Genomic DNA, 16287 nt, shown 5'->3' on the forward strand with positions numbered 1-16287 from the left:
AAAAGGGTAGTAGGCAGAAGGCTGGAAACTATAGACCTGTTAGCCTAACATCTGTGGTTGGTAAAATGTTAGAGTCCATTATTAAGGAGACAGTAACGGGACATTTGGATAAACATAATTTAATAGGACAAACGCAGCATGGTTTCATGAAGGGGAAGTCATGTTTGACAAATTTGCTTGAGTTTTTTGAGGAAGTAACATACAGGGTGGATAAAGGGGAACCAGTGGACGTAGTGTATTTAGACTTCCAAAAGGCATTTGACAAGGTGCCACACAAAAGATTATTGCTCAAGATAAAAAATCACGGGATTGGGGGTAATATTCTGGCGTGGGTGGAGGATTGGCTCTCTAACAGAAAGCAGAGAGTTGGAATAAATGGTTCGTTCTCAGATTGGCAACCAGTAACTAGTGGTGTTCCGCAGGGGTCAGTGCTGGGTCCCCAACTCTTTACAATCTATATTAAGATTTGGAGGAGGGGACCGAGTGTAACATATCAAAGTTTGCAGATGATACAAAGATGGGACGGAAAGTAGTGAGTGAGGAGGGCATAAAAAACCTGCAAAGGGACATAGACAGGCTAAGTAAGTGGGCAGAGATTTGGCAGATGGAATACAATACTGGAAAGTGTGAGGTTATGCACTTTGGCAGGAAAAATCATAGAGCAAGTTATTATCTTAATGGCAAGAAACTGGAAAGTACTGTAGTACAAAGGGATCTGGGGGTCCTGGTGCACGAAACTCAAAAAGTTAGTATGCAGGTGCAGCAAGTGATCAAGAAGGCCAATGGAATGTTGGCTTCTATTGCTAGGGGGATGGAATATAAAAACAGGGCAGTATTGCTGCAGTTGTACAAGGTATTGGTGAGACCGCACCTGGAATACTGCATACAGTTTTGGTGTCCATACTTAAGAAAAGACATACTTGCTCTCGAGTCAGTACAAAGAAGGTTCACTCGGTTAATCCCGGGGATGAGGGGGTGGTCATATGAGGAGAGGTTGAGTAGATTGGGGCTCTACTCATTGGAGTTCAGAAGAATGAGAGGCGATCTTATTGAAACATATAAGATTGTGAAGGGGCTTGATCGGGTGGATGCGGTGAGGATGTTCCCAATGAAGGGTGAAACTAGAACTAGGGGGCATAATCTTAAAATAAGGGGCTGCTCTTTCAAAACTGAGATGAGGAGAAACTTCTTCACTCAGAGGGTGGTGGGTTTGTGGAATTTGCTGCCCCAGAAGGCTGTGGAAGCTACATCATTAAATAAATTTAAAACAGAAATAGATAGTTTCCTAGAAGTAAAGGGAATTAAGGGTTACGGGGAGCGGGCAGGAAATTGGACATGAGTCTAGGTTCGGAATGGTCATGGCCCTGTGGGTAGTGGAGTGGGCCCAGGGGCCGTGTAGCCTGGTTCTGCTCCTACTGTGTTCTAATTCTGTGTTAGATTTCAGGAGATGGTTTTATTCCTGTTCCTGGCTGGGGTGGAGATCGCCTTTACAGAAGGTAAGTACTGTAGAAAATATAGGAACAGTGATCTCCTGGAAGAATTTCAATCGCCTAGATGGGTCGGAGAGGAATTTCCCAGATTTTTTTCTCCCAAATTGGCCATTGGGTCTTCATCTGGTTTTTCGCCTCTCCCGGGAGATCACATGGGTTCGGGTGGATGCAGAGTGATAGAAGATTTGAGGTTAGAATCAGATCAGCAGGCTCGAGGGGCCGATTGGCCTACTCCTGCTCCTATTTCTTATGTTCTTATGTGTTAGGAACAATACTGTAGCAGGTGAAAACAGGATCTGATTCAAAAGCAGTGGCGCCATCCAGTGATGAGCCCTGCCACTACTCGATGGCAAGCCTCAGAAAGCTTGCTTTCCTTTAAACTTCAGAAGTGAAGTTCTCTTGGGAACAAAACACTCGTTGGAATTAGAAATAAAAACAGAAAATGCTGGAAATACTCAGCAGGTCAGGCAGCATTTGTGGAGAGAGAAACAGAGGTCGATGACCTTTCGTCAGAACTGGAAAAAGTTAGAGATATAACAGATTTTAAGCAAGTGCAGGGGCAGGGAAAGGGGGGGGAAGGGAGGAAGAAACGAAAGGGAATGTCTGTGATAGGGTGGAAAGCAGGAGAGATTAAATGATAAAAGGTATGATTGTAAGAAAGAAATGTGGCTGTGAAAGCGAGTTTTGGTCAAACACGAGAAGGGAAACAGAAAGCAATGGAGATAAAAGAACAAGGTAAAAGAGACAAATGGAAATCCTGGAGAGAAGAGCAGAACTTCTTCAAGGTTGGCATTCCTAGAAGAGAAGTGGCAGTGAATTAAACAAAAGCAAAATACAGCGAATGCTGGAAATCTGAAATAAAAATAGAAAATGCTGGAACTATTCAGCAGGTGAGGCAGCATCGTTGGAATTATATTGGTGAGTGGAAAAACAACTGAATGTGTGAGTGCACACACACACACCAGGAGGAGCAAGGGCTGGCGGTGAGCTGCGTGCACAGCGTTCCCGAGTGCTTCCTTGCCGATCGGGCTGTGACACAAGCTGAGTTGAAGCCGGTGCCGCCGAACTCTCACACACAGCGCACGTTCCATCAAAAGTAGCAAACACTGAAAACCCGGCACTCCCATTGGTTCGCGCGGTGTGACGGAGGGCTCAATTCGACTGGTGAATGGCCCGACAAGCCGTCAATCAAACGCCGCCCCGATCCCGCACGGTTGTGGGCGCCGGGCCTTGCGCCGGGGCTTCCTACCTGTGCACAGCCGCCGAGTCTGGGCGCCAGCAGCGCTGCCGTCAGGTGGAGAAGCCCAGGGGCAGCGAAGCGGGTGGGCAGCTGCAGTGCAAACGCTCCGATCATCGTGCTTGCCGCAGGCTGCAACTCCGGGAGCCCCGCTGATACAGACTCGCAAATTATTCCTTACAACTTACAGATGGCGGCGAGAGCATCTCTCACACAGCTCCTGGTTGGCTAGCTTTAAACCATGTGGCTTCAAGTAGTGCGATAAGAGCCGTGGCAGGAGTGAAATCTATTGATCATGGAGAGTGAGACAGACTAAACCCCATTTAAAGGTGCTTTTAAACTTCAGGAGGACAGATGTGTGAGATCCCTGCACTTCATAAGACACTTTTACATTGATAATAAAAACAGAAAATGATGGAAACAGCAGGTCAGGCAGCATCTATGGAGAGAGAAACTGAATTAACGTTTCAGGTCGATTGTAGTGTATGTACCTTTAAGGGGAGAACTACTTTTTACAGCTCCTGTATACTGTAAAAGTACCGGCAGTGACCACACCTGTATATAAACCCGGAGTAGGGATCTGTACGTTTAGTTTTAGAGTAACCCTCATCCAGTAAATACCTGTTGATTGTTCCTGCAGTCTCGTGTCTAGTTATTGAAGGACACACTACATCAAAAATACACGGATCTAACAGTGGCGACGAGGCAGATTCGAACCTACCTGCAACTCTGCATTACCTCCCAGGGATTTGCTCCTGGAGAACAGTGGAAGAAAGTTGAGGCCAGAAGCATGGGCGTCGACCACGAGCAACCGCCCAGTCATCCAGCAGAGATTGAGCATCGCAGGGGAGGCTGTTGAGGGAGAGCAGGGCTTGTTTCTCCAGTCACGGTGGTCCAGCGAAACGGGCTGGCAACAGGTACGGCGCAGACCCTTCCCGGACAGCGGCGGCTAGAGCCGACCGACGGCACAGAAAAGGCCGAGCAGCGTCGACGGGAGAAGAGAGAGGGTAGAGCGCACAGGGCGCAGCCGGTGTTCAGGACCGAGCGGCGTCGACGGGAGAAGAGAGAGGGTAGAGCGCACAGGGCGCAGCCGGTGTTCAGGACCGAACGGCGTCGACGGGAGAAGAGAGAGGGTAGAGCGCACAGGGCACAGCCGGTGTTCAGGACCGAACGGCGTCGACGGGAGAAGAGAGAGAGGCGCGAAAGAAAACGCGCAGAGCGCAGCCGGTGTTCAAGGGCCGAGCAGCCGCAGCGGAGAAGAAGGGAGAGCGCGGGAAACGCCATTTTGAGCCGCAGCGGAGAAGAAGGGAAGTGCGGGAAAACGCCATTTTGAGCCAGTCTAACCACACCCAGGGATGCCGAAGAGTGGCAGTATCACAGCGTTCGACAATGAAGTCGAAGATTGGACGACATATGTCGAACGCATAGAAGTGTACTGCAAGGCGAATGAAGTGCCAGATGAGAGGAAAGCGCTGGTATTGTTGAATTCCATGGGTGCAAAAACGTATGGCTTACTGTGAAACCTAGTAACCCCAGAGAAGCCAGTGGACAAGGATTTTGGAAACATAGTGTCAACCCTACAGAACCACTTAAACCCCACACCGCTGCTGATAGCAGAAAGATGTAAGTTTCACAAAAGGAACCAGCATAAAGATGAAAGTAATGCTGAGTATTTAACGGAACTACGTAAGCTATCGAAACACTGCCAGTTTGGAGCGGGACTGGCAGATACCTTAAGGGACAAGTTTGTGTGTGGGCTTCAAAGTGAAGGAACCCAGAAACGGCTTTTATCTGAAAAGGACCTTACGCTGGAAAAGGCTTTCAGCATGGCAGTATCACATGAAGCAGCCACACAGGGAGCTGCAGAGATACAACGGAGACCGCAAGAATATGGCACAAATGAAATGTCATACGGAACAGTGAAGTGTTATCGCTGCGGCAGAACAACACACGACCATAATGATTGCTGGTTCAAGGACAAAGTGTGCAGACAGTGTGGAAAAGTAGGACACATAGCAAGAGTCTGCAGGTCGGGAAAGAAAACCAGCAGCAAGAAATCTCCACAGGAGATGTACAAGAAGGTACATAAGGTGACGGAGAGTAGTTCAGACGAGCAGAAAAGTGATACAGACTCCGGAAGCAAGGAGCTGGGTTGTCTGAAACTACATAAGGTGATCCAAACGGAGGATCATCAAACTATCTGGGTCACGCTCAAGATAGCTGGAGTCCAAGTGAAAATGGAATTGGACACAGGATCAGCCCTAACAGTCATAAACCGAAGGGACTACAAGCGGCTATTCTCACATATACCCTTGAGAGATACAGAGATTGTCTTGAAGACGTACATGGGGCAAAAAGTCTACCCCAAAGGAAAAATAAGGGTGAACGTTGTATATAACGGTAAGGAAACACCAAAAATGGACCTATATGTATTGCCAGATGGAGGACCACCACTACTAGGACATGAATGGATCCGGAAGATACAGCTAGATTGGCATTCCATACAAGCACTGACTGTAGATGCCAAAAAGGATGACGACGCCACACCTGGACGACTGTCAAAAATGCTAACTGACGCACAAGAATTGTTCCAGGAGGGACTTGGAACACTAAAAGGCATAACAGCAACGATCAAAATAGAGGAAAATGCAAGCCCAAAGTTTCTTAAGGCCTTAAGCCGTCGAAGCAGAGCTGGAAGGTTTGGAATGTTCAGGCGTACTGTCCAAAGTGGACTGGAGCAAGTGGGCCACACCCATCATTCCTGTAATGAAGAGGTCATTGAGTAATACGCCTAGGGAACCAAAGAAAGTTCGCATCTGTGGGGACTTTAAGGTGACAGTGAACCCAGTCCTTCACACGGTACAATATCCGCTTCCGCGGATTGAAGATATTTTCGCCTCGCTATCTGGAGGGAAACGCTTCACTAAGATTGATCTGGCCCAGGCGTACCTGCAAATGGAGGTAGAAGAAGCCTCGAAACAGTACCTCACGATCAACACTCATAAAGGTCTCTACCAATACAACCGGCTGGTGTTCGGGGTAGCATCAGCTCCGGCTATTTGGCAAAGGGCAATGGAACAAGTCCTGCAAGGGATTCCAGGGACCCAGTGTTATTTGGACGACATCCTGGTCACAGGCGAAAATGACAGTGCTCACCTTGCCAACCTGGAGCAGGTGCTCACTAGATTGAAGGAATATGGGCTCCGAGCAAATCGCCACAAATGCAAGTTTTTCCAGAAGCAGATCTCGTATTGTGGCCACGTTATTGATGAAGAGGGGTTACATAAGTCCCCTGAAAAGATTGAGGCAGTAGTCAAGGCTCCAGCACCGGAAAATGTGTCACAACTGAGGTCGTTCCTCGGGCTGGTGAACTACTACCATAAGGGCTGAGCGGCTGTATAAAGGCCCCAGAGACCAGGTAAGGCCTCAGTGCAAGAATCGGCGGGAATCACGGGCTGAGCGGCTGTATAAAGGCTCCCGAGACCCAGGTAAGGCCTCAGTGCGAGAATCGGCGGGAATCGCAGGCTGAGCGGCTGTATAAAGGCTCCAGAGACCCAGGTAGGTTTACCAATCTCCAGTCTCGGGCCTCAGAGGGAAGGAGAGAGGTAAAAAGTAATCCAAGTGTGACGTCACCAGAAAGCGGGTAAGTGATTGGTTGGTGAGTATTTCTCTTTTTTAAGCTTAAACTCTGTGGTTTATAGTTTCTAAGGTGCGATATTCATCATCTAGAATCAGGGCAGAGGATATTTAAGAATAATATTAATAAATGTAATTAATTACATAGAATGGGTGATAAGGTGATGTGTTGCTGCTGCAATATGTGGGAGCTGGTGGACACCATTGATGCTCACGGTGATCACATTTGCAGTAAGTGTTGGCTGCTCGAGGAATTCCGGCTCCGTGTTGAAGAGCTGGAGTCCGAGCTTCAAACACTGAGACACATCAGGGAGGGGGAGGGTTACCTGGACTCTGTGTATCAGGAGGTAGTCACACCAATTAGATTAATTAATTCAGGTGTAGTCCGTGGCCAGGGTCAGGATGGTGTGACTAGAAGTGAGGCAGGTACGGGGATCCAGGAGGTAGTGTTGGAGGAGCCGCAGCCCGTGCTCTTGTCCAACAGGTTTGAGGCTCTTACTTCCCTGTGAAGATGGGAACGGGGACTGCGGGGAGGATGAGCTACCCGGCCAGAGCACCGTGGAGCAGGGGGCCATTCAAGTGGGGGGAGATAAAAGAAATGTTGTAGTGGTAGGGAATAGTATCGTTAGGGGGATAGATAGAGTTCTTTGCAGCCGAGAGCGAGAGTCCCGAAGGCTGTGTTGCCTGCCCGGTGCCAGGGTTAAGGACATTTCCTCTGGACTGGAGAGAAACTTGGAGTGGGAGGGGGAGGATCCAGTTGTCGTGGTCCATGTTGGTACCAACAACATAGATAGGACAAGGATGGAGGTTCTGCTGAGGGAGTTTGAGCAGCTAGGGGCCAAATTAAAAAGCAGAACCACAAGGGTAATAATCTCTGGATTACTACCTGAGCCACGTGCAAATTTGGCTAGGGTAAATAAAATTAGAGAGTTAAATGCATGGCTCAAAGACTGGTGTGGGAGAAATGGGTTTTCCTTCCTGGGGCACTGGCATCAGTACTGGGACAGGAGAGAGCTGTTCCGTTGGGACGGACTTCATTTGGCCAGTGCTGGGACTAGAGTCCTGGTGAATCGAATAACTAGGGCTGTAGAGAGGGCTTTAAACTAATTAGTGGGGAGGAGGTTTTAAGAGAGCAAAAAATAAAAATGACAGTGGAGAAGGCAATAGAGCAAGGTAGCAGTGGGGGAATTAAAAACCAGTGCGTGTCAGGAAGGGACAGAATGTATACAATGATAAAGGTAAAGTAGTAAAAGGGGTAAAAGCCGGAATAAATTTTCAGAAAACATATTTGAAAGTTCTTTATCTGAATGCACGCAGCATTCGTAACAAAATTGACGAGTTGACGGTACAAATAACTACACATGGGTATGATCTGGTGGCCATTACGGAAACATGGCTGCAAGATAATCATGACTGGGAACTAAACATACAAGGGTATTTGACAATTAGGAAGGACAGACAGGAAGGAATGGGAGGTGGGGTTGCTATGTTAATCAAGGATGGAATCACTGCAATAGTCAGAAATGATATTGGGTCAAAGGATCAGGATAGTGAAATAGTTTGGGTGGAGATAAGGAATAATAAGGGGAAAAAGTCACTAGTGGGCGTAGTCTATAGGCCTCCTAACAGTTGCAACTCTGTTGGTCGGAGTATAAATCAGGAAATAGTTGGGGCTTGTAATAAGGGAACAGCTATAATCATGGGGGATTTTAACTTTCATATTGACTGGACTGATCAAATTGGGCATGGCAGCCTTGAGGAAGAGTTCGTAGAGTGTATTAGGGATGGGTTCCTTGAGCAGTATGTAACTGAACCAACCAGGGGGCAGGCAATCTTCGATCTGGTCCTGTGTAATGAGACAGGATTAATAAAAAATGTCCTAGTAAAGGATCCCCTTGGAATGAGTGACCATAATATGGTTGAATTCCAAATTCAGTTTGAGGATGAGACAGCGTACTGAGCTTAAATAAAGGAGACTATGAAGGTATGAGAGTAGAATTGACTAAAGTGGACTGGGGAAACAGATTGAAGTGTAAGACGGTACAAGAGCAGTGGTCTACATTCAAGGAGATATTTCACATCTTTCAAGATAAATATATTCCACTAAGGAAAAAGGGGAATAAAAGAAAAGACAGCCATCCGTGGCTTAGTAAAGTAATAAAGGATAGTATCCGACTGAAAACAAGGGCATATAAAGTAGCCAAATCTAGTGGGAGGATAGAAGATTGGGAAGCATTTAAAAGCCAGCAAACAATAACTAAAAGATTAATTAAGAAAGGGAAGATAGATTATGAAAGTAAACTAACAAAAAATATAAAACCAGATAGCAAGAGTTTCTACAGCTATAAAAAGAAAAAGGGTGGCTAAAGTGAACGTTGGTGCCTTAGAGGATGAGACCGGGAAACTAGTGGTGGGGAACATGGAGATGGCAAAGACGCTGAACAAATATTTTGTATCAGTCTTTACAGTAGAGGACACTAAAAATATCCCAACACTGGACAAACAGGGGGCAATGGGGGGGGGGGAGAAGCTAAACACGATTAAAATCACTAAGGAGATGGTATTAAGTAAAATAATGGGACTTAAGGTGGATAAATCCCCCGGACCTGATGGCCTACATCCTAGGGTCTTGAGAGAAGTGGCGGTCGGGATTGTGGATGCATTGGTGATTATTTTCCAGAACTCTCTGGACTCAGGAAAGGTCCCGGCAGATTGGAAAACTGCTAATGTAACACCCTTATTTAAGAAGGGAAGTAGACAAAAAGCTGGAAACTATAGACCAGTTAGCCTAACATCTGTGGTTGGCAAAATGTTGGAGTCCATTATTAAGGGAACAGTAACAGAGCATTTGGATAAATATAATTTAATAGGACAGAGTCAGAATGGTTTTATGAAGGGGAAGTCATGTTTGACAAATTTGCTCGAATTCTTTGAGGAGGTAACATACAGGGTAGATAAAGGTGAACCAGTGGATGTAGTGTATTTGGACTTCCAAAAGGCATTTGACAAGGTTCCACATAAAAGATTACTGATCAAGATAAGAAATCACAGGATTGGGGGTAATATACTGGCATGGGTGGAAGATTGGCTATCTAACAGAAAACAAAGAGTTGGGATAAATGGTTCATTCTCGGGCTGGCAATCAGTAACTAGTGGTGTTCCGCAGGGGTCAGTGCTGGGACCCCAACTCTTTACAATCTATATTAACGATTTGGAGGAAGGGACTGAGGGCAACATATCCAAGTTTGCCGATGATACAAAGATGGGAGGGAAAGCAGTGAGTGAGGAGGACATAAAAAACCTGCAAAAGGACATAGACAGGCTAAGTGAGTGGGCAGAGATTTGGCAGATGCAATATAATGTTGGAAAGTGTGAGGTTATGCACTTTGGCAGAAAAAATCAAAGAGCAAGTTATTATCTAAATGGAGAGAAACTGCAAAGTGCTACAGTACAAAGGGATCTGGGGGTCCTGGTGCATGAAACACAAAAAGTTAGTATGCAGGTGCAGCAGGTGATCAGGAAGGCCAATGGAATCTTGGCTTTTATTGCAAGGGGGATGGAGTATAAAAACAGGGAAGTCTTGCTGCAGTTATACAGGGTATTGGTGAGGCCACACCTGGAGTACTGCGTGCAGTTTTGGTTTCCATATTTAAGAAAATATATACTTACTCCCGAGGCGGTTCAGAGAAGGTTCACTCGGTTGATTCCGGAGATGAGGAGGTTGACGTATGAGGAAAGGTTGAGTAGGTTGGGACTCTACTCATTGGAGTTCAGAAGAATGAGAGGCGATCTTATCGAAACATATAAGATTGTGAGGGGGCTTGATCGGGTGGAGGCGGTGAGGATGTTTCCACTGATGGGTGAGACTAGAACTAGGGGGCATAATCTAAGAATAAGGGGCTGCCCTTTCAAAACTGAGATGAGGAGAAACTTCTTCACTCAGAGGGTAGTAAATCTATGGAATTTGCTACCCCAGAGAGCTGCGGAAGCTGCAACATTAAATAAATTTAAAATGGAGATAGACAGCTTCCTAGCAGATAAGGGAATTAGGGGTTACGGCGGGAGGGCAGGGAAGTGGACGTGAGTCTAGATTTGGATCAGCCATGATTCTATTGAATGGCGGACCAGGCCCGAGGGCCCGTATGGCCTACTCCTGCTCCTACTTCTTATGTTCTTATAAGTTCTTGCCGAATTTGTCTACAGTACTACACCCACTGAACACCCTACTGCAAACGGGGGTACCATGGAAGTGGAATGACGAATGTAAACGAGCTTTCCAGAAGTACAAAGAATTGATCACATCAAAAGAGGTGTTGGCTCCTTTCAACCCAGCACTACCAATTCGGTTGGCGTGTGATGCATCATCCTACGGCATTGGAGCGGTGCTGTCGCACAAGTTCCCGGACGACTCGGAGAGGCCGGTTGCCTTTGCGTCTCGGTCACTAACCTCAGCCGAGCGTAACTACGCCCAGATTGACAGGGAGGCCCTCAGCCTAGTGTGGGGAGTGAAAAAGTTCAACCACTATCTGCACGGGCAGAAGTTCACCTTGCTGACAGACCACCAACCACTTGTCTCCATCTTTAATCCAAAGAAGGGCGTGCCGGTGATGACTGCGCAATGGCTACAAAGATGGTCACTTTTTCTAGGGGCGAACCAATATGAAATCGAGTATAAGAGCATGGAATCGCTGATGGGCTATCACGCCTGCCACTGCCTACTGCGGAGGAAGCACCAGCAGTAGACCCTGTCGAAATATTTCATTCGACTATAATTGAACGCTTGCCAGTAACTGACGCTGATATAGAGAAGGAGACCCGAAATTACCCGACAGTGTCTCGGGTATATGATTTGACGGTGAAGGGATGGCCAACACATGGCGACTCACTGTTGCCAACATTCTCATCCAGAAGAGAACAGCTGTCAGTATGCCAGGGGACCTTGATGTGTGGATCCCGAGTGGTAATTCCACCCAAGTTAAGGGAGAGAGTGCTCAATGAGCTTCACGAAGGCCATCTGGGAGGGGTAAAAAAGAAAAGCCTCGCTAGGGCTTATGTGTGGTGGCCAGGGATCGATCACCAAATCGAGGACCTGACAAAGAGCTGCTCAGGATGCCAGAAGGTCCAAAATGCAGCACCACATGCCCCTCTACACCCATGGGAGTGGCCCTCATCTCCATGGCAACGGGTGCATATTGATTTTGCTGGCCCATTCATGGACTCAATGTTTCTAATAGCCGTGGATGCGCATTCGAAATGGCCTGAGGTGATCAAAATGTCCTCCACCACCACGGAGAAAACTATTGCAGTCCTACGGACCATATTTGCCAGGAACGGCTTGCCAGAGCAGATTTGCTCTGATAATGGACCACAGTTTGTGTCCGAAGAGTTTTGAAGATTCATGAAAAGGAATGGGGTAAGGCATTACACATCCGCTCCGTATCATCCAGCCACAAATGGATTGGCTGAGAGGTTCGTACAAACCTTTAAAGAAAGCAGTAAAGGCCATGTGCGATGACAACATTCCACTGCAGCATAAGGTGGACAATTTCCTGTTAGCCTACAGAAATGCGACACATGCAGTCACCAACCAGACCCCGGCCATGATGTTCTTTAACCGAAGGTTGAGATCTCGTCTAGATTTGCTCAGACCAAATGTACGAAGAGATGTGGAGAATAAGCAATTCCAGCACATCAATGAGAAGCCGACAAGGAGCTTCAATGTAGGGCAACCAGTCTTGGCCCGCGACTACCGAACAGAGAAATGGCAACCAGGAACGATATACACACGGCAGGGGCCACTAATGTACACAGTGGATGTTGGGGAGAACATTGTGAGACGCCATGTCGACCAGATCCTAAAGTCACAGGAACGAGTCAACCCCATGTCTCGCGCACCTGGTGATGAACCCGACATACAGGTAGCATCTACCCCAGAAACAGTAGCATCGGAAGCTGCTGAACCAACTGATGACAGGGGGCCTCCGCACCAAGAACAAGACACTCAGGAAAGGCGCTATCCAGAAAGGATCAGGAAGCCGCCCCAAAGACTGAATTTATAAATAGACTATTTTCAGTTAATGTGCATGTTAAAAGTGTTAATTGTTAAATGAATGTTATGGTACTGTCAATCTAAAAGGGGAGGAATTGTAGTGTATGTACCTTTAAGGGGAGAACTACTTTTTACAGCTCCTGTATACTGGAGTACCGGCAGTGACCACACCTGTATATAAACCCTGAGTAGGGATCTGTACGTTTAGTGTTGATTGTTCCTGCAGTCTTGTGTCTAGTTATTGAAGGACACACTACATCAAAAATACACGGATCTAACAGATGGTCTTTCGCTGCAAACTCTCAGCAGGTCAGGCAGCATCGGGTTTCACGAGCACCACTTTTACACTGGTACTTGTTTAGTTTGCATTATGACTGGCATGAGCCGGGATGGACTGGTTGGGCTGAATGGCCTGTTTCTGTGCCGTATATCCAATGTAATGAGAGAGTGGCATCTGTTATGTCCATGTAATAATAAGAAAAGGACTGCAGAGAACGGTACAACAGGTGTTTACTCAGTGTGGTTCAAACTGCAATTGAAACAACAGATTACTACTCAGCGTTATATACAGGTGTGGTCACTGCCGGTACTACAGTATACATCAGCTGTAGAAAGTAGTTCCCCCCTTAAAGGTACATACATTACAATTCCTCCCCTTTTAGATTAACAGTACCATAACACTCATTTAACAATTAAATATCAAACTAATTACAATTAACACTTTTAACATGCAACATTAGCTGAAAATAGTCTATTTATAAATTCAGTCTTTGGGAGGCTTCCTGATCCTTTCTGGATAGCACCTTTCCCGGGTGTCTTGCTCTTGGTGCGGAGGCGATTCTGGCCCCCTGTCGTCGATTGGTTCATCAGCTTCCGATGTTACTGTTTCTGGGGTAGATGCTACCTGTACGTCGGGTTCATCACCAGGTACGTATGGGCGAGGCATGGGGTTGACTCGTTCCTGTGACTCTAGGATCTGGTCAGCATGGTGTCTCACGATGCTCTCCCCAACGTCCACTGTGTACATTAGTGGCCCCTGCCGTGTGCATATCGTTCCTGGTTGCCATTTCTCTGTTCGGTAGTCGCGGGCCAAGACTGGTTGCCCTATATTGAAGCGCCTTGTCGGCTTCTCATTGATGTGCTGGAATTGCTTACTCTCAACATCTCTTCGTACATTTGGTCTGAGCAAATCCAGACGCGATCTCAACCTTCGGTTAAAGAACATCATGGCCGGGGCCTGGTTGGTGACTGCATGTGTCGCATTTCTGTAGGCTAACAGGAAATTGTCCACCTTATGCTGCAGTGGAATGTCGTCATCGCACATGGCCTTTACTGCTTTTTTAAAGGTTTGTACGAACCTCTCAGCCAATCCATTTGTGGCTGGATGATACGGGGCGGATGTGTAATGCATTACCCCTTTCCTTTTCATAAATCTTCGAAACTCTTCGGACACAAACTGTGGTCCGTTATCAGAGCAAATCTGCTCTGGCAAGCCGTTCCTGGCAAAAATGGTCTGTAGGACTGCAATAGTTTTCTCCGTGGTGGTGGAGGACATTTTGATCACCTCAGGCCATTTCGAGTGCGCATCCACGGCTGTTAAAAACATTGAGTCCATGAATGGACCAGCAAAATCAATATGCACCCGTTGCCATGGAGATGAGGGCCACTCCCATGGGTGTAGAGGGGCATGTGGTGGTGCATTTTGGACCTTCTGGCATCCTGAGCAGCTCTTTGTCAGGTCCTCGATTTGCTGATCGATCCCCAGCCACCACACATAAGCCCTAGCAAGGCTTTTCATTTTCACCCCTCCCAGATGACCTTCGTGAAGCTCATTGAGCACTCTCTCCTTTAACTTGGGTGGAATTACCACTCGGGATCCACACATCAAGGTCCCCTGGCATACTGACAGCTGTTCTCTTCTGGATGAGAGTGCTGGCAACAGTGAGTCGCCATGTGCTGGCCATCCCTTCACCGTCAAATCATATACCCGAGACAGTGTCGGGTCATTTCGGGTCTCCTTCTCTATACCAGCGTTAGTTACTGGCAAGCATTCAATTATAGTCGAATGAAATATTTCGACAGGATCCACTGCTGGTGCTTCCTCCGCAGTAGGCAGTGGCAGGCGTGATAGCCCATCAGTGTTTCCATGCTGTTTCGTGCCTTTATACTCGATTTCATATTGGTGTGCCCCTAGAAAAAGGGACCATCTTTGTAGCCGTTGCGCAGTCATCACCGGAACGCCCTTCTTTGGATTAAAGATGGAGACAAGTGGTTGGTGGTCAGTCAGCAAGGTGAACTTCTGCCCGTGCAGATAGTGTTTGAACTTTTTCACTCCCCACACTAGGCTGAGGGCCTCCCTGTCAATCTGGGCGTAGTTACGCTCGGCTGAGGTTAGTGACCGAGACGCAAAGGCTACTGGCCTCTCCGAGCCGTCCGGGAATTTGTGTGACAGCACCGCTCCAATGCCATAGGGTGATGCATCACACGCCAACCGAATTGGTAGTGCTGGGTTGAAATGAGCCAACGCCTCTTTTGATGTGGTTAATGCTTTGCTCTTCTGGAAAGCTCGTTTACATTCGTCACTCCACTTCCATGGTACCCCCATTTGCAGTAGGGTGTTCAGTGGGTGTAGTACGGTAGACAAATTCGGCAAGAACTTATGGTAGTAGTTCACCAGCCCGAGGAACGACCTCAGTTGTGACACATTTTCCAGTGCTGGAGCCTTGACTACTGCCTCAATCTTTTCAGGGGACGTATGTAACCCCTCTTTATCAATAACGTGGCCACAATACGAGATCTGCTTCTGGAAAAACTCGCATTTGTGGCGATTAGCTCGGAGCCCATATTCCTTCAATCTAGTGAGCACCTGCTCCAGGTTGGCGAGGTGATCACTGTCATTTTCGCCCGTGACCAGGATGTCGTCCAAATAACACTGGGTCCCTGGAATCCCTTGCAGGACTTGTTCCATTGCCCTTTGCCAAATAGCCGGAGCTGATGCTACCCCGAACACCAGCCGGTTGTATTGGTAGAGACCTTTATGAGTGTTGATCGTGAGGTACTGTTTCGAGGCTTCTTCTACCTCCATTTGCAGGTACGCCTGGGCCAGATCAATCTTAGTGAAGCGTTTCCCTCCAGATAGCGAGGCAAAAATATCTTCAATGCGCGGAAGCGGATATTGTACAGTGTGAAGGACTGGGTTCACTGTCACATTAAAGTCCCCACAGATGCGAACCTTCTTTGGTTTCCCAGGCGTATTACTCAACGACCTCTTCATTACAGGAACGATGGGTGTGGCCCACTCGCTCCAGTCCACTTTGGACAGTACTCCTGAACGTTCCAAACCTTCCAGCTCTGCTTCGACGGCTGGGCGAATCGCATAAGGTAGCGGTCTGGCCTTAAAAAACTTTGGGCTTGCATTTTCCTCTATTTTGATCATCGCTGTTATGCCTCTTAGTGTTCCAAGTCCCTCCTGGAACACTTCTTGTGTGTCAGTTAGCATTTTTGACAGTCGTCCAGGTGTGACGTCGTCATCCTTTTTGGCATCTACAGTCAGTGCTTGTATGGAATGCCAATCTAGCTGTATCTTCCGGATCCATTCACGTCCTAGTAGTGGTGGTCCTCCATCTGGCAATACATATATGTCCATTTTTGGTGTTTCCTTGCCGTTATATATAACGTTCACCCTTATTTTTCCTTTGGGGTAGACTTTTTGCCCCGTGTACGTCTTCAAGACAATCTTTGTATCTCTCAAGGGTATATGTGAGAATAGCCGCTTGTAGTCCCTTCGGTTTATGACTGTTAGGGCTGATCCTGTGTCCAATTCCATTTTCACTTGGACTCCTGCTATCTTGAGCGTGACCCAGATAGTTTGGTGA

At 47.3% G+C, this 16287-nt stretch overlaps 1 protein-coding gene across 3 annotated transcripts in view; it reads right to left on the reverse strand.

Moving 5' to 3' along the window:
• The window catches only part of LOC147123469 (uncharacterized), a 36379-nt gene extending 33428 nt beyond the window's left edge, over positions 1 to 2951 (reverse strand). Inside the window, exon 1 of one of the 3 annotated variants that reach the window (XM_085973399.1) lies at positions 2740 to 2951. In XM_085973399.1, the coding sequence (XP_085829525.1) occupies positions 2740 to 2844 (105 nt within the window). In that variant the 5' untranslated portion in view covers positions 2845 to 2951. The remainder of the gene's footprint in view (positions 1 to 2739) is intronic. The other 2 variants (XM_085973406.1, XM_085973415.1) reach the window with 2 other exon arrangements.
• Positions 2952 to 16287: the final 13336 nt, after the last annotated feature.

The sequence above is a fragment of the Somniosus microcephalus genome, chromosome 2 (assembly GCF_052327205.1).
Source record: "Somniosus microcephalus isolate GS21.2 chromosome 2, FLI_Smic_1.0, whole genome shotgun sequence".
In the NCBI taxonomy this organism is placed as follows: Eukaryota; Metazoa; Chordata; class Chondrichthyes; order Squaliformes; family Somniosidae; genus Somniosus; species Somniosus microcephalus.